Raw genomic sequence first — 26,435 nt, forward strand, 5'->3', positions numbered from 1 at the left:
TAAGCATAAATTTCGTTTTTATAACCAATACATTAAAAGGGGTTGCAAGTTCCAAGGCAGAATGTGCTGTCATCTTAGATGTAATTTTAGAAAATGCAGCATGTATGCAGAAATAATGGGACACATGCAGGAACTTTTTATGTATGTAATTTTATATTTTTCTTTCCATTGTGCATCACCTCATGTGTTGGTGCATTGTATGCAAATGTGAATCCCACCTATAGTGTGTTTGTAACTCCAGTGAGATCTTGCTAGTTTAAAGGGACAGTCAACTCCAATTTAAATTGTTATTGTTTAAAAAGATATGTAATCCCTTTATTACCTATTCTCCAGTTTTGCACAGCCAACATGGTTATATTAATATACTTTTTACCTCTGTGATTACCTTTTTATCTAAGCCACTTCTGACAGCCCCTTGATCACATGGCTATTTATTTGTCTATTGACTTGCATTTTGGTCAATTATTGCAGTGTCAGCCACAACTCCTGGGAGAGAGCACAATGTTATTTATATGGCACACATGAATTAGCAGTGTCTTGTTGTGAAAAGCTAATAAAAAGCATGTGATAAGAGGCTGCCTATAGTGACTTAGAAACAGGCAGAAATGTAGAGGTTTAAATGTTATAAAGTATATTAATAAATCAATGGTGGTTGTGCAAAGCTGGGGAATGGGTAGTAAAGGCGTTAGCTATCTTTTTAAGCAATAACAATTTTGGTGTAGACTTTCCATTTAAATAATGACCATCAGATGTCTTTGTTCTATATTATCTTTGTCCCGGTGTTGGTGATTTATATGACATATTCATAAATTAGAGCAAACTTCCTAAAATAGTAATTGATTTATGCAGACATAGTCTCCTAGATTGCCATCCTTTTTAGGATTTATGTTGCGGTAGTATATGACAACTGTCTTCATTTTTTTTTTCTTTTTTACAGGAATCCTCATTTTTCTTGCTGCTTATGCTGCTTTGATACTCAAAATGAGATAGAGATTCAAAAGCATTTTAAATGTACGCTGCACCATAGTACTCTGAAACATCTGTGTACTTATTTTCCAAAACAGGAAGTGGATTTTCTACAGGTAATCCTCTTTCTATTGGTGTGTACCACCTTTTATATATAATGCCATGATAACATTTTATCTTTTTTATTTTAAACGCACTAGGAATACATGGTATATGATAATTGGAAGCTTAACGCTAATAAGTCAAAGGATTTTGTTCCCAAGAATGGTTCCTTTAGAGGTGAGAATTGTTACATAACTTATTTTGTTATTGTGTGTTTCATCTTTGCTGCATATTAGGTGTTCATTTTGCTCTCTTGCAGGTATAGGACAAGAGCACTTTTTTCGCCGTGTCGAGGCTGCCCACTGCATTGCTTGTGATGTCCTCATTCCAGATATTCATCAACGTTTGATGGAGCATATAAAAACTGAAAGTCATTCATTGAATCGTAGGGTACGAACTAAAATAACAATTTACTTTTCCTTTTTTTTAAAAAAATTAATAAAAATATCTACCTCAATATTTTCTGAATAAGCAGGGTGAAAAAATATCACTTGTTTACTAGGTAAAAGAAGTTACCGGTCAGGCGAAGAATTTCCTTTACTTGTCTGCTTTTTCTTACTAGTCTCAGATTGACAATTTACAGACCCAGCTGTATGGCTGCTGCTATGGATTAGAAACACAGATTTTGGCGACAGATGAGAATAGGCCAAAAGTGTAAATGCATAAGGCTACCCTATGAACTAGATACATGTCCCAGGCATTATTGAAGTCCCCCACAGTGTTTGTCATTGCCACCCTTTCTGTGAAAAAAATGCTTCCATAGATTACTCCTGAAACTACTACCCTTCGGCTTGAGATCATGGCCCATTATTCTTTTAGTAAAAAATACTCTTAGCCTCTGCTTTACTAAGCTTCTTAATATACAAAGTTACTATCATGTTCTCTTCCCATCTCTCCTCTAAGCTATACATACTTGTCAGTCATTCTTTGTAAGTTTATTTTTTAGACCATGTACCATTTTAGTAGCCCTCCATTGAACAGAATCTCTGTTTAGGACTAGCAGTTCTCTTCCGCTCCAGAGTAATACTTTAAACTATATATTTAATCCCTTTCTATGGTTGCTAGTTGTAGGGTCACTACTGCCAAAATGAAATACTCAAATTATACCATGTAATTATTTTACACTGTAAAGGCCCTTTTATGACCCTTTTAAATAGATATTGGAATTGTATCTAATGGCAAATGTATTGGATTAGGAAGCAGGAATATGAAATGACAAGTTTGGTTTTTCTTCCATAAAAAGAATAAGTAAATAAATTCTTGTATTGGTTGATCACAAACAATACTCATATCTATTTTTCCTTTTTGTAAACAGGCATTAAATCAAGATCTAAAGAAAAAGAGTATTAAGACAGCAGATTGGATGTTCAAAAATAAACGTTTCAAGCAGATGTTTGCTGCACATGTTAAGGTAAGATTCAGTGATAACGTGTCTATTCCCTTGCTTTTTCACAGAATAGATATATATACTGTGTATGTATATATATGTGTGTGTGTGTGTGTATATATATATATATATATATATATATATATATGTGTGTGTATATAAATGTGTATGTACATAGAAACATTCAGCACTCGCCCAGCTAGCTCACAGCTAAGATAAAATCACATCTGGAAAGGTTAGTTACCGCATCTGGCCAAATGGCAAAGCTCAGGCACCACGTCAAGGTCCTTTCCATTGCCTGAGTCCCTAACACAGCCACACCATCATGCGAGCTAACAAAGCCAAACAGACTGAGAACAAAGAAGGGGTGCACAGGTGGATGTAATCACCCAGAGAAAATACAAAACATGGAAGGTCTTGGAGTGCAGCTCCCTTCCATGTTTTATATATATATATGTATATATGTGTGTATGTATGTATGTATGTATGTATGTATATATATATATATATATATATATATATATATATATATATATATATATATATATATATATATATATATATATATATATATATATATATATATATATATATATATATATATATATATATATGTGTGTGTGTATATATATATATATATATATATATATATATATATATATATATATATATATATATATATATATATATATATATATATATATATATATATATATATATTACAAGATATGACGAGTCCACAGATTTCATCCGTACTTTTGGGATATCGCCTCCTGGTCAGCAGGAGGAGGCAAAGAGCACCACAGCAGAGCTGTATATATAGCTCCTCCCTTCCCTCCTACCCCAGTCATTCTCTTTGCCTGTGTTAGTGATAGGAAGAGGTAAAGTGAGGTGTTAGTTTAGATTCTTCAATCAAAAGTTTATTATTTTTAAATGGTACCAGTGTGTGCTATTTTTCTCAGGGCTAGAGCTTCTGGCTTTTCAGCAATGGACTGGGGAGATTTTCATTCTTTCTACGCTCCCATATTGATTGCTGCCCTGCTGATGGTCTTAGCAGATATTCTCTAAGACCCTGTTTGTCCCCACAGATGTGCTGGTGGTGAGGAAAAGGAACATCATTGTGTGGGACAGCTTCATACTGCGCTCAGCATTGAGGTATGTACAGTCATTTATTTCTGGGGAGACTTAAGTATCTCAGAACAGACTGGCACTTATTCCCTGTACAGGGAAGGGGTAATCAGTTTGCACTGGGTCAAAATGTGTGCATAGGTATCCCCTTTTTATTTGGAAATAAAGCATAATCCGTGACCTAATAAAGGGTTAACCGGTGGCTATGTTTCATTGTGGGCTTGACGCTGGGAGATTGTGGCATGAGCAGCAAAATGTTCTAACTTTAACTTTGGCTAATGTAATAGTTGGACAGAGTGTGTTTTTATTACGTTTATTTCCCATGCGGTTCTTACTGTAGCCGGGGACTTTAGTTGTGCCCACGATGGGCGGGGCTTAGTTTTGCGCGCTCAGACGCACATTTACTATCAGGATCCTGTCTTTGAGCAGCATGTCTCTAGGCTCCGGTGTGGCCTAAGTCGCTTGTGTTTGCAATTATCACAAGCGGCCTTAGGAGCGCCGTTCACGGAGGTCTATTTAGTGTTCGTTGGGACAGGTAGGCACCACAGCAGAGCTGTGGCGAGGTGCAAGGGTTTAATTTAGTTCCTAAGTCATTATGCATATTTAATCTGTACAGTTACAGTAAAATCTTTTAAAGGTGTTATGGTGCTTCCCTGTTACTGCAGGTTTATTGCGAAGCAGTAAAAGCATATACCGCTTTGTCAAAGAGACAGTACACTCGTTTTTCAAAAAAAATTCTAAGTGTTTGCTTTTTATTTTTATTTTCAGTAAAAACTACCAATATTGCTGTTTTTTTTTTTTGTCATGGCTGACCTTCAGGAAAGTACATGTTCTATGTGTTTAGATGCCAATGTGGAATTCCCTATTCCTTTTTGTCCCTCATGTACTGAGAGGGCTTTACAGTTTAAAGAACAAATTTTCTTTAATGCAAGTGTATCTAAGGATGTTTCTCAACCTGATGAGACTCTGGGTATGCAGCAACTTTCTCCCCAAGCATCGCAACCTTTAACGCCCGCTCAAGCGACGCCATGTTCAACTGCGTCCACTTCATTCACTCTGCAGGATATGGCTGCAGTTATGTCATCCACTCTTACAGAAGTTTTATCTAAGTTGCCAGTTTTACAAGGCAAACTCAGTAGGACAGAGGCCCATGTGGTCCCTGCGACTTCTGATGCTTTGATGGCTATCTCCGATGTACCCTCCCAGGGCTCTGAATTGGAGGGTAGGGAGGCCCTGTCTGAGGGGGAACTTTCTGACTCAGGAAGTGCATTGGCCCCGACAGATTCGGAAGTCATGTCCTTCAGATTTAAGCTTGAACATCTCCGTCTTTAGCTGCGAGAGGTTTTGGTGACTCTGGACGACTGTGACTCTATTGTGGTCCCACCAGAGAAATTGAGTAAGATGGACAAATACTTAGAGGTCCCTTCTTATTCCAATGTTTTTCCGGTTCCTAAGAGAATTTCGGAAATTATTGCAAGGGAATGGGAAAGACCGGGTATCCCGTTCTCCCCTTCCCCTATTTTTAAGAAAATGTACCCTATAGCTGACACCGTTCGGGACTCTTGGCAGACGATCCCTAAGGTGGAGGGAGCTATCTCTACTCTGACGAAGCGTACGACTATTCCTATTGAGGACAGTTGTGCTTTCAAAAACCCCATGGATAAGAAGTTGGAGGGTCTTCTCAACAGAACTCTATATTCATCAAGGGTTTTTATTGCAACCGGCGGGCTACATTGTAACCGTCACGACTGTGGCTGCTTTTTGGTTTGACGCTCTAGAAGAGTCTCTTAGAACTGAGACCTCTTTAGTGGAAATACACGACAGAATTAAGGCCCTTAAGCTGGCTAATTCTTTGATTACGGATGCTTCCTTTCAGATCACCAAATTAGCGGCTAAGAGTTCGGGATTCTCCATCTTAGCACAAAGAGCTTTATGGTTAAAATCTTGGTGTCCTCTAAATCCAAGCTCTTGGCTATTCCTTTCAAGGGAAAGACCCTATTCGGGCCTGACTTGAAAGAAATAATTTCTGATATTACGGGAGGTGAGTCATCTCCTCCCTCAAGAAAAAACATCTAAGCAAAGGGGTCGACAGAGTAATTCCTTTCGTAATTTTAAAGGAGTCCCCCCCTTCCTCTTCCGCTAAACAGGAAGGGAATTATTCACAAGCCAAGCCCACCTGGAGGCCCAACCAGGCTTGGAACAAGGGCAAACAACCCAAGAAAGCCCGCTGCTGCTCCTAAGTCGGCATGAAGGGGCAGCCCCCGATCTGGGACCGGATCTAGTAGGGGCAGACTTTCTCTCTTTGTCTAGGCTTGGATAAGAGACGTTCAGGATCCCTGGACACTAGAAATCGTGTCTCAAGGGTATCAGTTGGAGTTCAAAAATTCCTCCCCAAGGGGAAGGTTTCTTCTTTCACGATTGTCTGTAGACCAGATAAAAAGAGAGGCGTTCTTACGTTTTGTAAAAGACCTCTCCACTATGGGAGTAATTTGTCCCGTTCCAATACAGGGGCAGGGGTTTTACTGAAATCTTTTTGTGGTTCCCAAAAAAGAGGGAACGTTCCGACCCATTTTAGATCTCAAGAGTCTAAACAAGTTTCTCAGAGTCCCTTCCTTCAAGATGGAGACTATTCAGACAATTCTTCCATTGATCCAGGAGGGTCAATATAAACCGTGGACTTAAAGGATGCATATCTTCATATTCCTATCCACAGAGATCATCACAAGTTCCTGAGGTATGCCTTTCTGGACAAACATTTTCAGTTCGTGGCCCTTCCTTTCGGACTGGCCACGGCACCCAGAATCTTCACAAAGGTTCTAGGGTCTCTGCAGGCGGTTCTCAGGCCGCGGGGCATTGCAGTGGCGCCTTATCTGGACAATATTCTGATCCAGGCGTCGTCTTATCAGCTGACAAGGTCTCATACTGACATTGTTCTCTCCTTTCTAAGGACTCACGGGTGGAAGGTGAATCTAGAAAAGTTCTCTAATCCCACAGACAAGGGTTCATTTCCTGGGAACTCTAATAGACTCTCTATCCATAAAAATCTTTTGACGGAAGTCAGAAAGTTAAAATTTCTGAATACATGCAGATCCCTTCAGTCCAATCCTCGGCCATCAGTGGCTCAGTGCATGGAGGTAATTGGATTGATGGTGGCTGCAGTGGACATCTTTCCGTTTGCTCGTTTTCATCTCAGACCTCTACAACTGAGCATGCTCAGACAATGGAATGGAGATTATGCAAATTTGTCTCCTCAAATAGATCTGGATCAGGAGACGAGGGACTCTTCTTTGGTGGTTGTCGCCGGATCATCTGTCCCAAGGGACGTGGTTCCGCAGACCCTCATGGGTGATAGTGACAACGGACGCCAGCCTACTAGGATGGGGTGCAGTTTGGAATTCCCTGAAGGCTCAGGGTGTGTGGACTCGGTCGGAGTCTCTACTTCCCATCAATATTCTGGAGTTGAGAGCAATATTCAATGCGCTTCAGGCTTGGCCTCAGTTGGCTTCGGCCAAATTCATCCGATTTCAGTAGGACAACATCACGACTGTAGCTTACATCAATCATCAGGGAGGAACAAGGAGTTCCTTAGCGAAGATAGAAGTATCCAAGATAATTCGGTGGGCGGAAGCTCACTCTTATCTGTCAGCAATCTACATCCCAGGAGTGGACAACTGGGAAGCGGATTTTTTGAGCAGACAGACGTTTCATCCGGGGGAATGGGAACTCCATCCGGAGGTCTTTGCCAACCTGATTCTCAGATGGGGCAGACCGAAGCTGGATCTTATGGCATTTCGTCAGAATGCTAAGCTCCCGAGATACGAGATCCAGGTCCAGGGATCCTCAGGCCGAAATGATAAATGCCTTGGCAGTGCCTTGGTCGTTCAACCTAGCTTATGTGTTTCCGCTGTTTGCTCTATTTCCCCGTGTGATTGCTCGGGTCAAACAGGAGAGGGCTTCTCTCAGCCGCCGTGGAAGCTTCCATTGAGGCAGGACCTTCTCATTCAGGGACCCTTCCATCATCCGAATCTAGTTTCTCTGCAGCTGACTGCTTGGAGATTGAACGCTTGATTTTATTTAAGCGTAGGTTCTCTGATTCGGTCATTGATACCTTGATCCAGGCACGTAAGCCTGTTACTAGAAAGATTTACCATAAGATATGGCGCACATATCTTTATTGGTGCGAATCCAAGGGCTACTCATGGAGTAAGATTAGGATTCCTAGGATTTTATCTTTTCTCCAAGAAGGATTGGAGAAAGGGTTATCAGCAAGTTCCTTAAAGGGACAGATTTCTGCTTTATCTATTTCGCTACACAAACGTCTGGCAGATATTCCAGATGTTCAATCTTTTTTTCAGGCTCTGACTAGAATCAGGCCTGTGTTTAGACCTATTGCTCCTCCTTGGAGTTTGAATTTTGTTCTTAAGGTTCTTCAAGGGGTTCCGTTTGAACCTATGCATTCCATAGATATTAAATTGTTATCTTGGAAAGTTTTATTTTTGGTTGCTATTTTTCTTCTGCTCAGAGTTTCTGAGCTTTCGGCATTACAATGTGATTCTCGTTGCCTTTATTTTTTATTCCAATAAGGTAGTGTTACGTACCAAACCTGGTTTTCTTCCTAAGGTTGTTTCCAACAAAAATATTCAGGAAATTGTTCCTTCATTGTGTCCTAATCCTTCTAAGAAGGAGCGTCTGTTACATAACTTGGACGTGGTCCGTGCCCTGAAGTTTTACTTGCAGGCGACTAAAGAATTTCGTCAATCGTCTTCATTATTAGTTGTTTTTTCTGGAAGACGTAGGGGCCAGAAAGCTACGGCTACCTCTTTCTTTTTGGCTGAAGAGTATCATCCGTTTTGCATATGAGACTGCTGGACAGCAGCCTCCTGAAAGAATTACGGCTCATTCTACTAGGGCTGTGGCTTCCTCATCGGCATTTAAAAATTATGCTTCTGTTGAACAGATTTGCAAGGCTGCAACTTGGTCTCCTCTTCACACTTTTTACAAATTTTACAAATTTGATACTTTTGCCTCGTCCGAGGCTGTTTTTGGGAGAAAGGTTCTTCAAGCAGTGGTGCCTTCCGTTTAGGTTCCTGTCTTGTCCCTCCTTTTCATCCGTGTCCTATAGCTTTGGTATTGTATCCCATAAGTAAGGATGAAATCCGTGGACTCGTCATATCTTGTAATAGAAAAGGAAATTTATGCTTACTTGGTAAATTTATTTATTTTACGATATGACGAGTCCACGGCCCACCCTGTCATTTTCTATGACAGGACTTTATTTTTGTTACACTTCAGTCATCTCTGCACCTTGGCTTTTCCTTTCTCTTCCTATCTTCGGTCGAATGACTGGAGTGGGAGGGAAGGGAGGAGCTATATATACAGCTCTTCTGTGGAGCTCTTTGCGATATCCCATAAGTAAGGATGAAATCCGTGGACTCGTCATATCGTAAAAGAAATAAATTTATCAGGTAAGCATAAATTTCCTTATATATATCATTTTCATATTCCATAGGAAAGGAGGTTACTCACAGGATCTTAATACAAATTTACCCAATACTTTACTAATAAACCTCCTTTTCTATGGACTGTATACAATTTTGCTGAGGTGCACCCAGGGCGACGCAGGTTGATTGCCTTTCAAGTTTTACCAGGAGTGTGTCTACCTTTTGGATATATATATATATATATATATATATATATATATATATATATATATATATATATATATATATATATATATATATATATATATAGTGTACCAGCACCCCTAGTTTAGTAAGTATCAGTTATATACACTGAGAATAAATATCGTGTATCCTATATAAGGACACACTTCTCAGTGTAGTGCACGGTAAGGGTATTTGATTAATATTTAAATAAAAAGAGAGAGAAAGACCCTTATTATTCCAGCACCCAACTATGTATTGAACATTATAGTGTTAGTCTCAGAATTCAGATTGAGCCAAAAAATCAACGTTAATGCAGGTGCGGCACCAAAATTTGCAACACTCTCAATGCAGGATTTATAACTTTATTTCTCCAACATAGGTGTGTCCGGTCCACGGCGTCATCCTTACTTGTGGGATATTCTCTTCCCCAACAGGAAATGGCAAAGAGCCCAGCAAAGCTGGTCACATGATCCCTCCTAGGCTCCGCCTACCCCAGTCATTCTCTTTGCCGTTGTACAGGCAACATCTCCACGGAGATGGCTTAGAGTTTTTTAGTGTTTAACTGTAGTTTTTCATTATTCAATCAAGAGTTTGTTATTTTCAAATAGTGCTGGTACGTACTATTTACTCAGAAACAGAAAAGAGATGAAGAATTCTGTTTGTATGAGGAAAATGATTTTAGCAACCGTAACTAAAATCCATGGCTGTTCCACACAGGACTGTTGAGAGCAATTAACTTCAGTTGGGGGAACAGTTTGCAGTCTCTTGCTGCTTGAGGTATGACACATTCTAACAAGACGATGTAATGCTGGAAGCTGTCATTTTCCCTATGGGATCCGGTAAGCCATGTTTATTACGATTGTAAATAAGGGCTTCACAAGGGCTTATTTAAACTGTAGACTTTTTTTGGGCTAAATCGATTGATATTAACACTTATTTAGCCTTGAGGAATCATTTATTCTGGGTATTTTGATTTAATAATATCGGCAGGCACTGTTTTAGACACCTTATTCTTTAGGGGCTTTCCCAAAGCATAGGCAGAGTCTCATTTTCGCGCCGGTGTTGCGCACTTGTTTTTGAGAGGCATGGCATGCAGTCGCATGTGAGAGGAGCTCTGATACTCATAAAAGACTTCTGAAGGCGTCATTTGGTATCGTATTCCCCTTTGGGTTTGGTTGGGTCTCAGCAAAGCAGATACCAGGGACTGTAAAGGGGTTTAAAGCTTAAAACGGCTCCGGTTCCGTTATTTTAAGGGTTAAAGCTTCCAAAATTGGTGTGCAATATTTTCAAGGCTTTAAGACGCTGTGGTGAAAATTTGGTGAATTTTGAACAATTCCTTCATGTTTTTTCGCAATTGCAGTAATAAAGTGTGTTCAGTTTAAAATTTAAAGTGACAGTAACGGTTTTATTTTAAAACGTTTTTTGTACTTTCTGATCAAGTTTATGCCTGTTTAACATGTCTGAACTACCAGATAGACTGTGTTCTGAATGTGGGGAAGCCAGAATTCCTATTCATTTAAATAAATGTGATTTATGTGATAATGACAATGATGCCCAAGATGATTCCTCAAGTGAGGGGAGTAAGCATGGTACTGCATCATTCCCTCCTTCGTCTACACGAGTCTTGCCCACTCAGGAGGCCCCTAGTACATCTAGCGCGCCAATACTCCTTACTATGCAACAATTAACGGCTGTAATGGATAATTCTGTCAAAAACATTTTAGCCAAAATGAACCCTTGTCAGCGTAAGCGTGGATGCTCTGTTTTAGTTACTGAAGAGCATGACGACGCTGATATTAATATCTCTGAAGGGCCCCTAACCCAATTTGAGGGGGCCAGGGAGGTTTTGTCTGAGGGAGAAATTACTGATTTAGGGAACATTTCTCAGCAGGCTGAATCTGATGTGATTACATTTAAATTTAAATTGGAACATCTCCGCATTTTGCTTAAGGAGGTATTATCCACTCTGGATGATTGTGAAAATTTAGTCATCCCAGAGAAACTATGTAAAATGGACAAGTTCCTAGAGGTGCCGGGGCTCCCAGAAGCTTTTCCTATACCCAAGCGGGTGGCGGACATTGTTAATAAAGAATGGGAAAGGCCCGGTATTCCTTTCGTCCCTCCCCCCATATTTAAAAAATTGTTTCCTATGGTCGACCCCAGAAAGGACTTATGGCAGTCAGTCCCCAAGGTCGAGGGAGCGGTTTCTACTTTAAACAAACGCACCACTATTCCCATAGAGGATAGTTGTGCTTTCAAAGATCCTATGGATAAAAAATTAGAAGGTTTGCTTAAAAAGATGTTTGTTCAGCAGGGTTACCTTCTACAACCCATTTCATGCATTGTCCCTGTCACTACAGCCGCATATTTCTGGTTTGATGAACTGCTTAAGGTGCTCGATAGTGACTCTCCTCCTTATGAGGAGATTATGGACAGAATCAATGCTCTCAAATTGGCTAATTCTTTCACTCTAGACGCCTCTTTGCAATTGGCTAAGTTAGCGGCTAAGAACTCTGGGTTTGCTATTGTGGCGCGCAGAGCGCTTTGGTTGAAATCTTGGTCGGCTGATGCGTCTTCCAAGAACAAGCTACTAAACATTCCTTTCAAGGGGAAAACGCTGTTTGGTCCTGACTTGAAAGAGATTATCTCTGATATCACTGGGGGTAAGGGCCACGCCCTTCCTCAGGATCGGCCCTTCAAGGCAAAAAATAGACCTAATTTTCGTCCCTTTCGTAAAAACGGACCAGCCCAAGGTGCTACGTCCTCTAAGCAAGAGGGTAATACTTCTCAGGCCAAGCCAGCTTGGAGACCAATGCAAGGCTGGAACAAGGGAAAGCAGGCCAAGAAACCTGCCACTGCTACCAAGACAGCATGAAATATTGGCCCCCGATCCGGGACCGGATCTGGTGGGGGGCAGACTCTCTCTCTTCGCTCAGGCTTGGGCAAGAGATGTTCTGGATCCTTGGGCGCTAGAAATAGTCTCCCAGGGTTATCTTCTGGAATTCAAGGGACTTCCCCCAAGGGGGAGGTTCCACAAGTCGCAGTTGTCTTCAGACCACATAAAAAGACAGGCGTTCTTACATTGTGTAGAAGACCTGTTAAAAATGGGAGTGATTCATCCTGTTCCATTAAGAGAACAAGGGATGGGGTTCTACTCCAATCTGTTCATAGTTCCCAAAAAAGAGGGAACGTTCAGACCAATCCTAGATCTCAAGATCTTAAACAAATTTCTCAAGGTCCCATCGTTCAAGATGGAAACCATTCGAACTATCCTTCCTTCCATCCAGGAAGGTCAATTTATGACCACGGTGGATTTAAAGGATGCGTATCTACATATTCCTATCCACAAGGAACATCATCGGTTCCTAAGGTTTGCATTCCTGGACAAACATTACCAGTTCGTGGCGCTTCCTTTCGGATTAGCCACTGCTCCAAGGATTTTCACAAAGGTACTAGGGTCCCTTCTAGCGGTGCTAAGACCAAGGGGCATTGCAGTAGTACCTTACCTGGACGACATTCTAATTCAAGCGTCGTCCCTTCCTCAAGCAAAGGCTCACACGGACATTGTCCTGGCCTTTCTCAGATCTCACGGCTGGAAAGTGAACGTGGAAAAGAGTTCTCTATCCCCGTCAACAAGGGTTCCCTTCTTGGGAACAATTATAGACTCCTTAGAAATGAGGATCTTTCTAACAGAGGCCAGAAAAACAAAGCTTCTGGACTCTTGTCGGATACTTCATTCCGTTCCTCTTCCTTCCATAGCTCAGTGCATGGAAGTGATCGGGTTGATGGTGGCGGCGATGGACATAGTTCCTTTTGCGCGCATTCATCTAAGACCATTACAACTGTGCATGCTCAGTCAGTGGAATGGGGACTATACAGACTTGTCTCCGAAGATACAAGTAAATCAGAGGACCAGAGACTCACTCCGTTGGTGGCTGTCCCTGGACAATCTGTCTCAAGGGATGATGTTCCACAGACCAGAGTGGGTCATTGTCACGACCGACGCCAGTCTGATAGGCTGGGGCGCGGTCTGGGGATCCCTGAAAGCTCAGGGTCTTTGGTCTCGGGAAGAATCTCTTCTACCGATAAATATTCTGGAACTGAGAGCGATATTCAATGCGCTCCAGGCCTGGCCCCAGCTTGCGAGGACCAGGTTCATACGGTTTCAATCAGACAACATGACGACTGTTGCGTACATCAACCATCAGGGGGGAACAAGGAGTTCCCTAGCGATGGAAGAAGTAACCAAAATTATTCTTTGGGCGGAGTCTCACTCCTGCCACCTGTCTGCTATCCACATCCCAGGAGTGGAAAATTGGGAAGCGGATTTTCTGAGTCGTCAGACATTGCATCCGGGGGAGTGGGAACTCCATCCGGAAATCTTTGCCCGAGTCACTCACCTGTGGGGCATTCCAGACATGGATCTGATGGCCTCTCGTCAGAACTTCAAAGTTCCTTGCTACGGGGCCAGATCCAGGGATCCCAAGGCGGCTCTAGTGGATGCACTAGTAGCACCTTGGACCTTCAAACTAGCTTATGTGTTCCCGCCATTTCCTCTCATCCCCAGGCTGATAGCCAGGATCAAGCAGGAGAGGGCGTCGGTGATCTTGATAGCTCCTGCGTGGCCACGCAGGACTTGGTATGCAGATCTGGTGAATATGTCATCGGCTCCACCTTGGAAGCTACCTTTGAGACGAGACCTTCTTGTTCAAGGTCCGTTCGAACATCCGAATCTGGTTTCACTCCAGCTGACTGCTTGGAGATTGAACGCTTGATTTTATCGAAGCGAGGATTCTCAGATTCTGTGATCGATACTCTTGTTCAGGCCAGAAAGCCTGTGACTAGAAAGATTTACCACAAAATTTGGAAAAAATATATCTGTTGGTGTGAATCTAAAGGATTCCCTTGGGACAAGGTTAAGATTCCTAGGATTCTATCCTTCCTTCAAGAAGGATTGGAAAAAGGATTATCTGCAAGTTCCCTGAAGGGACAGATTTCTGCCTTGTCGGTATTACTTCACAAAAAGCTGGCAGCTGTGCCAGATGTTCAAGCCTTTGTTCAGGCTCTGGTTAGAATCAAGCCTGTTTACAAACCTTTGACTCCTCCTTGGAGTCTCAATTTAGTTCTTTCAGTTCTTCAGGGGGTTCCGTTTGAACCCTTACATTCCGTTGATATTAAGTTATTATCTTGGAAAGTTTTGTTTTTAGTTGCGATTTCTTCTGCTAGAAGAGTCTCAGAATTATCTGCTCTGCAGTGTTCTCCTCCTTATCTGGTGTTCCATGCAGATAAGGTGGTTTTACGTACTAAACCTGGTTTTCTTCCAAAAGTTGTTTCTAACAAAAACATTAACCAGGAGATTATCGTACCTTCTCTGTGTCCAAAACCAGTTTCAAAGAAGGAACGTTTGTTGCACAATTTGGATGTTGTTCGCGCTCTAAAATTCTATTTAGATGCTACAAAGGATTTTAGACAAACATCTTCCTTGTTTGTTGTTTATTCAGGTAAAAGGAGAGGTCAAAAAGCAACTTCTACCTCTCTCTCTTTTTGGATTAAAAGCATCATCAGATTGGCTTACGAGACTGCCGGACGGCAGCCTCCCGAAAGAATCACAGCTCATTCCACTAGGGCTGTGGCTTCCACATGGGCCTTCAAGAACGAGGCTTCTGTTGATCAGATATGTAGGGCAGCGACTTGGTCTTCACTGCACACTTTTACCAAATTTTACAAGTTTGATACTTTTGCTTCTTCTGAGGCTATTTTTGGGAGAAAGGTTTTGCAAGCCGTGGTGCCTTCCATTTAGGTGACCTGATTTGCTCCCTCCCTTCATCCGTGTCCTAAAGCTTTGGTATTGGTTCCCACAAGTAAGGATGACGCCGTGGACCGGACACACCTATGTTGGAGAAAACAGAATTTATGTTTACCTGATAAATTTCTTTCTCCAACGGTGTGTCCGGTCCACGGCCCGCCCTGGTTTTTTTAATCAGGTCTGATATTTTATTTTCTTTAACTACAGTCACCACGGTACCATATGATTTCTCCTATGCAAATATTCCTCCTTAACGTCGATCGAATGACTGGGGTAGGCGGAGCCTAGGAGGGATCATGTGACCAGCTTTGCTGGGCTCTTTGCCATTTCCTGTTGGGGAAGAGAATATCCCACAAGTAAGGATGACGCCGTGGACCGGACACACCGTTGGAGAAAGAAATTTATCAGGTAAACATAAATTCTGTTTTGTTGGTGAAAAGGTTAATTGAGGACAAGTTAAGTTTTTGTCTGATAAATTAACCACGGGTGAAACGCGCGTAGCTTGTTTGTTGGAGCGGTGCAACAGCTGAGCACCGTCTAACAGCTGATCCCCCAAGAAATTCACATCTCTGCTAAAGGATAAGGCGTGCGGATGCACTTAAAGAGCCGACAACTGCGGAGGAAGAGTAAAGGTGACAAAGTTGAAAGTCCCGGTCTTTGTTGAAGTAGCTGGAAGCAATGAGCAGGTAGTTTTTGGCACCATGACACCAAGGAAACAGGTACTTGTTTATCGTGTTACAATATGCTGAACAGAGCTGTTAAAATCAAGATGAACATGGTAATGTTAAGCTGCCATTCAATTATATCTTGTTGAAGTTGATACAAGTTTCAAATCTGCATTAAGAATGCTGCGATACAAGTTATAAATCCTGCATTGAGGGTGTTGCAATTTTTGGTGCCGCACCTGCATTAACGTTGATTTCCACTTTTGGATTACAAATATGCTAAATAAAGGCATTTGAATATATAATTCCAATACACCGGAGCACCAAGGGACTAAACCTATGAACTCTTACCTACAACCCGGGTTGTGTACTATTAGCTATATATTTGGGGGTAATGCTTATATTCATTGTGTTGCTGTGACTTTTATAAAAACAAAATTAATCGCGCACTTTAAAGAGTTTGTTTTTCATCAAATTTTGGCTCAATCTGAATTCTGAGACTAACACTATAATGTTCAATACATAGTTGGGTGCTGGAATAATAATAATAATAATATATATATCTCTATCTATCTCAATCAAAATTTCCACTCTTTACTAGCCATTTTCAAGTGAAAATGTAATGGTGGCGAGTGAAAGCTAGTGAGTGAATGTTGAATCAAAATGTACACTCCTATTGCAGCATTGACCTGTGCTAAAAATATTATATATCATAGAAAGGGCAAGGATATGTTATTCCTCAAGGGTTGTAGGAACACCATTTGTGCTTAGACTGTACCTTCTGAGAGGGTAAACAGGGGCAGAGAGAGAGAGATTGGAGAAGAAGGTGGCATTATGAGAAAGTGGAGAGGAAAAAAAAATAAAAAGATATGAGAGAGGGAAAACAAAGTGTGTAAAGAGAAGATATGGCCTGAGAGATAAGGGAGAGGGTAAAAAGAGAGATTGAAGAGAGGAAGGAGGGGAGATAGTTAAGAGAGAGGAGAAAGAGATGATTATTAAAAGAAAATCTCCTGGTCTGTTATGACCTTCCATGACTATCAACACTCTTTCTTTCACTTCAACAACTTCCTATTTCTATCCAGCTGTCTTACCCAGAACCACCAAGTTGATGTTTATGTTAATCTATTATTGTATGTAGCATTATTTAATTTATTAAGGTATAAAAAAATATTAAAAATGACGGCACAATGTGTTTCACAATGGCTAAATTTATGCAACGAGGGGGTGGAGTAGTGGGTGTGATATGGGTAGGATCAGAAGTGGCGAGTAAACTTTTGGCCTGGCTAGTAGCTTACGTCCTGAATTTTTTGAGCCGTGTGTGTGTATGTGTATATATATATATATATATATATATATATATATATATATATATATATATATATATATATATATATATATATATATATATATATATATATATATATATATATTTATTATGTGTGTATATATACTCTATATCTAGAGAGCATTTAATTTTTTTTCTGCTACAATGTCCCCTTGAATATATAAATTACAAGGGGCACTAGTTCTAAGATGGATTTCCTTGACTAATTGGAGCACTTTAGTTTTGCATTAAATTGTCCTCCTTTATTATTAAATTTAGAAGACTTTTGTTGCTGCAACAAAGCAATACTCCTTTGGGGAATTCTATAGTGAATAGTGTGTATTTTATATTGCAACATGTAATGAGTTGTATTCCTATTACCTTGGTGCATTAAATGGTCCGTTTATAATAATTTCTTCTTCTTTTAATTTGTTTACAATGATCCATTTTACCTTTATAAAGTGTATTAAGTTGTTTACAAACTTTACGTTATCTGCATTTTAAATAACTGATTTTGCCCGCAGTATCCCTACCTATTCTGAAAGTTTCTATACTTAAGTATAGGTTACAGAAAACCTTTGTAAAAGGGAGGTAAATGAGATAAGCAATACAATAATCATTTACAATTGTTCTATGTATTGGGCTTTGTTTTACAGAGATAATATAAAAAAAAGTGTGTGTACAGAAAGTGATAAACTAACAATATCTGATTTCCCTTTTTGATGGGTTGTGGTTTCATAGATCAAAACCAGCTATTTCAAATACAAAAAGAAGTCCAAGTGAACTATTTCTCTTACGTTTTATGCATTTGAAATAACTGATTTTGATCTTTGAAACTACAACCCATCAAAAAGGGAAATCAGCTGGTATAACCTCATTGGAAACCAAAATAACTATTTTGCATTATACGGCCTTTAAACCTTGTGGGACACACACACACGGAGAAAGCATCCTTCTCATTATGCTTTTAAATCCTGAAAGGCTGTGTGTGTATACTTTGCTTCACCTCCTGTCTGTCTAACATGGATGTATCATGCCCCATGCCTGATTTTTAAGTTTTAGTAATTTACTTTTCTTTCTAATGGTTGAGAGTCAACAACCTTACTCTTGGGATTTCAACACCTGGCCACCTGGAGGAGGCAGACACCCCACATTCAGAGCTTTTAGTAACCCTCCTACTTCCTGCTCTCTCCCAGTAGTCCTTTGTTTCGTCAAGGAAAGGGCACCAGCACGGGTGTTTAATTTAGTTTTCTGTCAGAATTTCTCTCAAAGGAGATTTCCTGTAAGAGAGGGAATTAGGAGGAAGCCACAGGTGTCGCTGGGAAGTCCCCAAGCCGCCTCCTGTTGGATAAGTGCAAGTTTTCTCTGGTTATGGTCCCACTTGTCGGTTACACAAGAGGACCCAAAGCAGCAAGGTTTCCGTCCTACCTGGCCTATCAGGGACTAAACCGAGGGGACAGGCCTTACTTGGGACTTTGTTGGTCCTTAAGCAGCTAAGGGGTTATCAGGGCACTCTGTGAGTGATTATTGCTTTTATCTAAAGGCATTTCAGATGCTATGCAGAGGTTTGTGCATAGTTAAGTGTGTTGTATAAGTCGTTTATTAAAGGGGTTGGAGGCTCCCAGCTTTCTCCAACTACCTGAGTGAAGCTTTCCAGAGCACTCATACGCTATAGCATTACATTGTGAGCCGTTTTCACTATGCACCTAATTTAGGTGCTCAGACACCTTAAGAAGAGCAATAATAGCGGTTTCTCTTTCATCAGCACTCCGCTGTCAGTGTTGAACTTGGAAACGCTGAGGCAGCAGCGGTTTTGCAAGAATCCCACAGGAGCATGGCATGTTGAGCCTCCTGTGGCGAGGGAAGTGTTAGTGTTCCCACCACAGGAAGGCAGTGCTTTCATCGCCGCTCGCTGTGAGATCCCAGAGGGGGTTAAGACCTGTACACTGGTGCTCAGGGGGCTAAACTACCTTAAATACTTAGCGTTTCTTTATAGGTGATGGTTTATAGGCCTGACATTGTTGTGGTCTATCTCCACATCATTCCAGGGATATATTGTATTAAGGCCCTGTATGTATTTAATTTACCTAAAGAAGTTAATATTTCTGAGGATGAATCCCTGGAACTCAATATTGCAGTTAATAAATGTTGCGTAAACTGGTTACTGCCTGTCCACTGGCACAACTTTATTCCTGTTTATGATCTGTTCTACAGTCCCCTTCTGAGGCTCCAACCACTGCTGCTGCAGCGGGACAACCACCTGTTTGTTACACGGGGTGGAGTGACTGATTTTACACCCACTTTTAAGAAACCCTTACAATCAAATGTGTCTGAATCTATAGCTGCTTTCCTTACAAGGGTAAGCTCAATCATATCTCATCTGCTTCTAGGGCAGTTACCCCAGCCCTGCTGGTGCATGGGTCTGAGGGTTGTTGTTCTTCAGATGGGGAGGTTTTCTCAGGATTCTGGGTCTGTGTTGGACAAGGAATCAGATATTACTTCCCAGTTTAAGATGGAGCATCTACGCTTTTTAGTGAAGGAGGTCCTGAGGACCCTAGGGGTACAAGATGCCAAACCAGTTGAAGAAAAACCGGGACAGAAGTTAGATATGATTTTTCAAGTCTAAGGATCCAGATTCCTTCCCGGTACCAACTTTGGTGTCTGATTGTTACCAAAGATTGAGAGAAACCAGGAGTCCCCTTTTCTTCATCGCCTACTTTTAAGTACTGTCGCTATAGCAGGTGCTGTGGTACTCTGGTGTGACTCCTTAATAACTTTAGTTTATGAGGAATCTTCCTTGGAAAATATTTAAGACCGTATCCTATCCCTAAAGAGGGCAAATGCCTTTTATTTGTGATGCGGTCATGCAGATTGTTCGTATTGATGCCAAAACACAGCATTGGCGGTTCTGTGCTGAAGGGCCGTTTTGGCTTAAATTATGGTCTGCAGACATGGTATCTAAATTGTTAAAGGGACACTAAACCCAAAATTTTTCTATCGTGGATCAGAGCATGCAATTTTAAGCAACTTTCTAATTTACTCCTATTATCAATTTTTCTTTGTTCTCTTGCTATCTTTATTTGAAAAAGAAGGCATCTAAAGAGCAAGTCAATTTTTGGTTCAGACACTCGACAGCACTTTATTGCTGCTGTACAATCAGCAAGGACAACCCAGGTTGTGAACCAAAAATGGGCCGGCTTCTAAACTTACATTATTGCTTTTCAAATAAAGATAACAAGAGAATGAAGAAAAATTGATAATAGGAGTAAATTAGAAAGTTGCTTAAAATTGCATGCTCTATCTGAATCATGAAAGAAAAAAATTGGGTTCAGTGTCACTTTAACTCTTGCCTTCAAGGTTAAAGGGACACTGAACCCAAATTTTTTCTTTCATGATTCAGATAGAGCATGCAATTTTAAGCCGCTTTCTAATTTATTCATATTATGAATTTTTCTTCATTCTCTTGCTATCTTTAATTTAAAAAGAAGACATCTAAGCTTTTTTTTTAATTCAGACATTGGACAGCACTTTTTTATTGGTGGATAAGTTTATCCACCAATCAGCAAGAACAACCCAGGTTGATCACCAAAAATGGGCCGGCATCTAAACTTTCTTGCATTTCAAATAAAGATACCAAGAGAATGAAGAAAATTTGATAATAGGAGTAAATTAGAATGTTGCTTAAAATGCCATGCTCTATCTGAATCACGAAGGAAAACATTTGGGTACAGTGTCCCTTTAAGATCTTCTTGCTTGGCACTGGTTTAGATTCCATTATCTCTACTGTCATGGGTGGCAAAGGAGCTTTTTTGACACTGGAAAAGGGAGGTCTAACGCTAGGTTTTGTTCCGTTCACCAGAACAAGCACCAGAAATAATCTAACCAGCAGTCAGACCCTCCAAAGCCCACCTGGAGACCTTCCTCAACTTGTAATAAGACCAAGGCCTCTTCCGACAACAAGTCAGCATAAAGATGTGGCCCCCGATCAAAATTCAGCTCTAGTAGGGAGTAGGCTAATCCTTTGATTAGGTTTGGGCAAGTTCTGTCTAAGATTCTTGGGTTATGGAAATAGTGTCTCAGGGATACAGGATAGGCCTTAGAACACAACCTCCACGGGGAAGATTTATCCTGTCGCACATTTCCAGACGTAAAGAGGGAAAAAAGCTACCTTCCTTCAATTTGTAAAAGATCGAGAGGACAGAACGCTGTATAGGATTTTATTACAATCTCTTCATTGCTCCAAAGAAGGAAGGACAATTTTAGACCCATTCTGGACTAATTTTTGAGGGTACCTCCCTTTAAAGTGGAAACGATAAGATCCATCCTTCCTCTGGTTCTAGTCATACCTTCACATCCATTTTCATTCGGATCATCGCCAATCTCTGCAGTTTGCCTTTTTAAATGAGCATTATCAGTTTGTTGCCTTACCTTTTGGCCTGCCTACTGCTCCTTGAGTGTTCACCAAGGTTCTGGGAGCACTTCTGTTGGTAATTTGGGCCCAGTGGGCTATTGTCACCTTACCTGGACTATATCTTGGTTCAGTCTCCATTTTTTCATTAAGTGACTGTTCACATAGAGACTTTGGTTTTTTACTTTATTTCTTACTTTGGTTTCCTTGCAGTCATGGCTGGAAGATCAACATTACCAAGAGTTCCTAAACCCCCTTACTACCTGGACTTTCCAAGAAAAACTTGTCCAAAATACTGGAGAATTTTTACTATCCCTCACTTTAAACAGAAATAGAACCTTTGTTTTTTATTTATTTATCTGTCAAAACTATATTTCTTTAACTAGACAACCCAAGGTATTGATATAGGCCCATATTGGTATTTTATGCCACCATTTCATCGCTAAATGCGATCAAGTAAAACATTTTCTTCTATAAAGGTAAGACGAGTCCACGGATTCATCCTTTACTTGTGGGATATTTTCCTCCTGCTAACAGGAAGTGGCAAAGAGCACCACAGCAGAGCTGTCTATATAGCTCCTCCCTTAGCTCCACCCCCAGTCATTCTCTTTGCCTACTCTAAGTACTAGGAAGGGTAAAGTGAAAGAGGTGATAAAATATTCGTTTTTAATTTCTTCAATCAAGAGTTTATTTTAAATGGTACCGGTGTGTACTATTTACTCTCAGGCAGCAGATGAATGAAGACTTCTGCCTAGAGGAGGATGATCTTAGCATTTGTAACTAAGATCCATTGCTGTTCCCACAAAGGCTGAGGAGTACAGGAAACTTCAGTGTGAGGAACGGTTTCATGCTATGCAGCACTGAGGTATGTTCAGTCACATTTTTCTGGAGAGACTTTGCATTTCAGAAAGGCTGACATTATACCCAGGAGGGTAAGGGTAAGCAGTAATCCTAGAGCTAAAAGAAGGGCATTACTTGGCTTGCATATGGGGCCAATTACAAATATACAAATATGGTTGACACTGAGTTGTGAATGTTTGTGGGCAAACGTTTTTATGATTTGGGAGTGCTTTAACGTTTTTGTGGGCAATAATGTTTTGGGCAACTTTGAGGGCACACATGGCTTAACGTTTGGGTCTCAGAACCCACATGGCTAGTTATAACCGCTCTGGTGCAGTTCTTTAAGGCTGTGGAGACATCGAGTGAGATGGGCCGGGCCTATTTTCACGCCTCAGGTGCACAGTTAGTTTTCTCAGCAAGCTCTAACTCCTGAGAGCCCTGGTGTATGTTCTGGGCCAAATCGAAGCTTTTGCCCCACATTTTCGATCCCTGAGGGCAGGTAGGGCCACAGCAGGGCTGTGGCAAGGTGCTGAGGGTGTTTTTTCTGGATCTGGGCCTATTTTCAATCCGGTTCGCAAATTAAGGGGTTAAATGTTAAAATTCCTTGCGGGGCAATCTTAACTACTTATATTGTATCTGCATACAAAATTTTGAAAATTTTGGTGCATGTTTAGGCTGTTTTGCAGAACGTGTATGCTTTTTTTCTCTTAAAGGCGCAGTACCGTTTTTTAAGATTGTTCTTTTTTTCACTAAATAAACTTGTTTTCATGCTTGTTTGTAGTCATTACTAGCCTGTTCAATCAGAAAAATATAAAAAGATAATCAGTGCGCCAACGGTCAAATGACTGATATATATATATATATATATATATATATATATATATATATATATATATATATATATATATATATATATATATATATATATATATATATATATAGTGGTTAACTAAATAAGTGGCTATCATAAAACAATTGTTAAGAGACTGGAACCAGATGTGATAGCTCCTGTGCCGATAAATAAAGGATAATATAGTAATAATACGTTATAGAAAACTCATTAACGAATGAGTTGATATAGCATTGAAATACAAAGTAGGAGTCATATAGTAGACCAGATGTTGTTGAGGTATATAAATGACAGTCCCAACCACAAAGTCCTATTGTATTCGAATGTATTAGGGATAATATACAAGTCACAGGTGGCAAGCAGCTTCTTCAAACGATCCCTGTTGGTGACCCAGGGCGAGTAACTAGATAGATAATAAGATAAAAGAAGGCGCCAACATAGTGCAGATATCAATGGGGTAGGACACGCAATACATGTAAGTCAATATACTCACAGGATTTCAGACACTTGATAAGTGTCACAAAAGCCTCCTAGACCCTCAGAGTCGTCCAGCTAACTCCCACTCCACTGTGGTAGGAAGAATCCGCTCGTATCTACCGGCTGTAATGGCTCCGCTATTGGTCTCAGCTCCAAACTATGTTCCAAATTGACAGACCTGTGGCCAGCTCAGGATATACAAATGCGGTCAGTGCTCTCCGGTAAGGAGTCAAAAGGCAAGACAACTCAAAAGTTGGTGATGTATTGGCAAAATCAAGTTTACCAATTAAGAATGTAAATGAAAGTTCGTGGCTACAATCTTAAAAATAAATAAGACTTTAATGGCACTTTTCAACATGTCTGACATTGAAGAAAGTCATTGTTCAATATGTTTAGAAGCCATTGTGGAACCTCCACTTAGAATGTGTCCCTCATGCACTGAAAGGTCAATAAATTGTAAAGAAGATATTTTAGCTACTAAAAGTATGTCGCAGGATGATTCTCAGTCAGGAGAGAATCAGGTTATGCCATCTAATTCTCCCCAAGTGTGACAACCGTTAACGCCCGCACAAGCGACGCCAAGTACTTCTAGTGCGCCTACATCTTTCACCCTGTAAGATATGGCCGCAGTTATGAATACTACCCTCACAGAGGTTTTATCTAAACTGCCTGGGTTGCAGGGGAAGCGCAGCAGGTCTGGTGTGAGAACAAACACTGAGCCCTCTGACTCTTTATTAGCCATATCCGAGGTACTCTCACAATGTTCTGAAGTGAGGGATTTGCTGGCTAAGGGAGAGATTTCTGATTCAGGAAATATGTTCCCTCAGACAGATTCAGATATGACAGCTTTTAAATTTAAACTAGAACACCTCCGCTTATTGCTCAGGGAGGTTTTAGTGACTCTGGATGATTGTGACCCTATTGTAGTTCCAGAGAAATTGTGTAAAATGGACAGATTCCTAGAGGTTCCTGCCTACACTGATGTTTTTCCGGTCCCTAAGAGGATTTCGGAAATTTTTACTAAGGAGTGGGATAGACCAGGTATTCCTTTCGCTCCCCCTCCTACTTTTTAAGAAAATGTTTCCCATATCAGACACCGTGCGGGACTCGTGGCAGACGGTCCCTAAGGTGGAAGGAGCTATTTCTACCCTAGCTAAGCGTACAACTATACCTATTGAGGACAGTTGTGCTTTCAAAGATCCTATGGATACAAAATTAGAGGGTCTCCTGAAGAAAATATTTGTTCATCAAGGTTTTATTCTCCAAACTATAGCGTGCATTGTTAATGTAACTACTGCAGCGTCCTTTTGGTTTGAGGCTCTGGAAGAGGCTCTTCAGGTTGAGACCCCATTAGATGATATTCTGGATAGAATTAGGGCTCTCAAGCTAGCTATTTCTTTCATTACAGATGCCGCTTTTCAATTGGCTAAATTAGCGGCAAAGAATTCCGGTTTTGCCATTTTGGCGCGTAGAGCATTATGGCTTAAGTCCTGGTCTGCTGATGTGTCATCAAAAGCTAAGCTTTTAGCCATCCCTTTCAAGGGTAAGACCCTATTTGGGCCTGAACTGAAAGATCATTTCAGACATCACTGGAGCGAAAGGCCATGCCCTTCCTCAGGATAAGACGAATAAGATGAGGACCAAACAAAATAATTTTTGTTCCTTTCGAAACTTCAAAGGTGGTCCCTCTACCTCTTCCCCTGCCGCAAAGCAAGAGGGGAATTTTGCTCAATCCAAGTCAGTCTGGAGACCTAACCAGACTTGGAACAAGGGTAAACAGGCCAAGAAGCCTGCTGCTGCCACCAAGACAGCATGAAGGGGTAGCCCCCGATCCGGGACCGGATCTAGTAGGGGGCAGACTTTCTCTCTTCGCTCAGGCTTGGGCAAGAGACGTTCAGGACTCCTGGGCTTTAGAAATAGTAACCCAGGGGTATCTTCTAGATTTCAAAGATTCTCCCCCAAGGGGGAGATTCCATCTTTCTCAATTGTCTGTAAACCAGACAAAAAGAGAGGCATTCTTACGCTGTGTAGAAGACCTATATACCATGGGAGTGATCTGCCCAGTTCCGGAAACAGAACAGGGGCAAGGGTTCTACTCCAATCTGTGGTTCCCAAAAAAGAGGGAACTTTCAGACCAATTTTGGATCTCAAGATCCTAAACAAATTCCTCAGTCCCATCCTTCAAGATGGAGACCATTCGGACTATTATGCCGATGATCCAGGAGGGTCAATATATGACCACCGTGGACTTAAAGGATGCGTAGCTACACATTCCTATCCACAAAGATCATCACCAGTTCCTCAGGTTCGCCATTCTGAACTATCTGCATTGCAATTCGACTTGCCTTATCTTGTTTTCCATGCTGATAAGGTGGTTTTGCGTAAAAAAACCTGGATTCCTTCCTAAGGTTGTTACTAATAAGAATATTAATCAGGAAATTGTTGTTCCTTCTCTGTGTCCTAATCCTTCCTCTAAGAAGGAGCGTCTATTGCACAACTTGGATGTGGTTTGTGCTTTAAAGTTTTACTTGCAAGCGACCAAAGATTTCTGTCAAACATCTTCTTTGTTTGTTGTCTGTTCTGGAAAACGTAGAGGTCAAAAAGCTATGGCTACCTCTCTTGCCTTTTGGCTAAAAAGCATCATCCGTTTGGCATACGGGACTGCATACTCGTCTTACCTTTATAGAAGAAAAGTAAATTTATGCTTACCTGATAAATTGATTTCTTCTATGGTAAGACGAGTCCACGGCCTGCCCTGTCATTTTAAGACAGATTGTATTTTTTTTTTTATTTCAACTTCAGTCACCTCTGCACCT

The 26,435-nt window shown here is 40.9% G+C and overlaps 1 protein-coding gene across 3 annotated transcripts in view; it reads left to right on the forward strand.

Annotated features, from left to right (window-relative positions):
• LOC128663659 (DBIRD complex subunit ZNF326) overlaps positions 1–26,435 on the forward strand; it is a 112,560-nt gene that overhangs the window by 77,166 nt on the left and 8,959 nt on the right. For all 3 annotated transcript variants that reach the window (XM_053718096.1, XM_053718094.1, XM_053718095.1), the window contains exons 14-17: positions 938–1,082; positions 1,167–1,245; positions 1,328–1,458; positions 2,384–2,479. In XM_053718096.1, the coding sequence (XP_053574071.1) occupies positions 938–1,082; positions 1,167–1,245; positions 1,328–1,458; positions 2,384–2,479 (451 nt within the window). The remainder of the gene's footprint in view (positions 1–937; positions 1,083–1,166; positions 1,246–1,327; positions 1,459–2,383; positions 2,480–26,435) is intronic.

Source organism: Bombina bombina, chromosome 6 (genome assembly GCF_027579735.1).
Source record: "Bombina bombina isolate aBomBom1 chromosome 6, aBomBom1.pri, whole genome shotgun sequence".
NCBI classification, from domain to species: domain Eukaryota; kingdom Metazoa; phylum Chordata; class Amphibia; order Anura; family Bombinatoridae; genus Bombina; species Bombina bombina.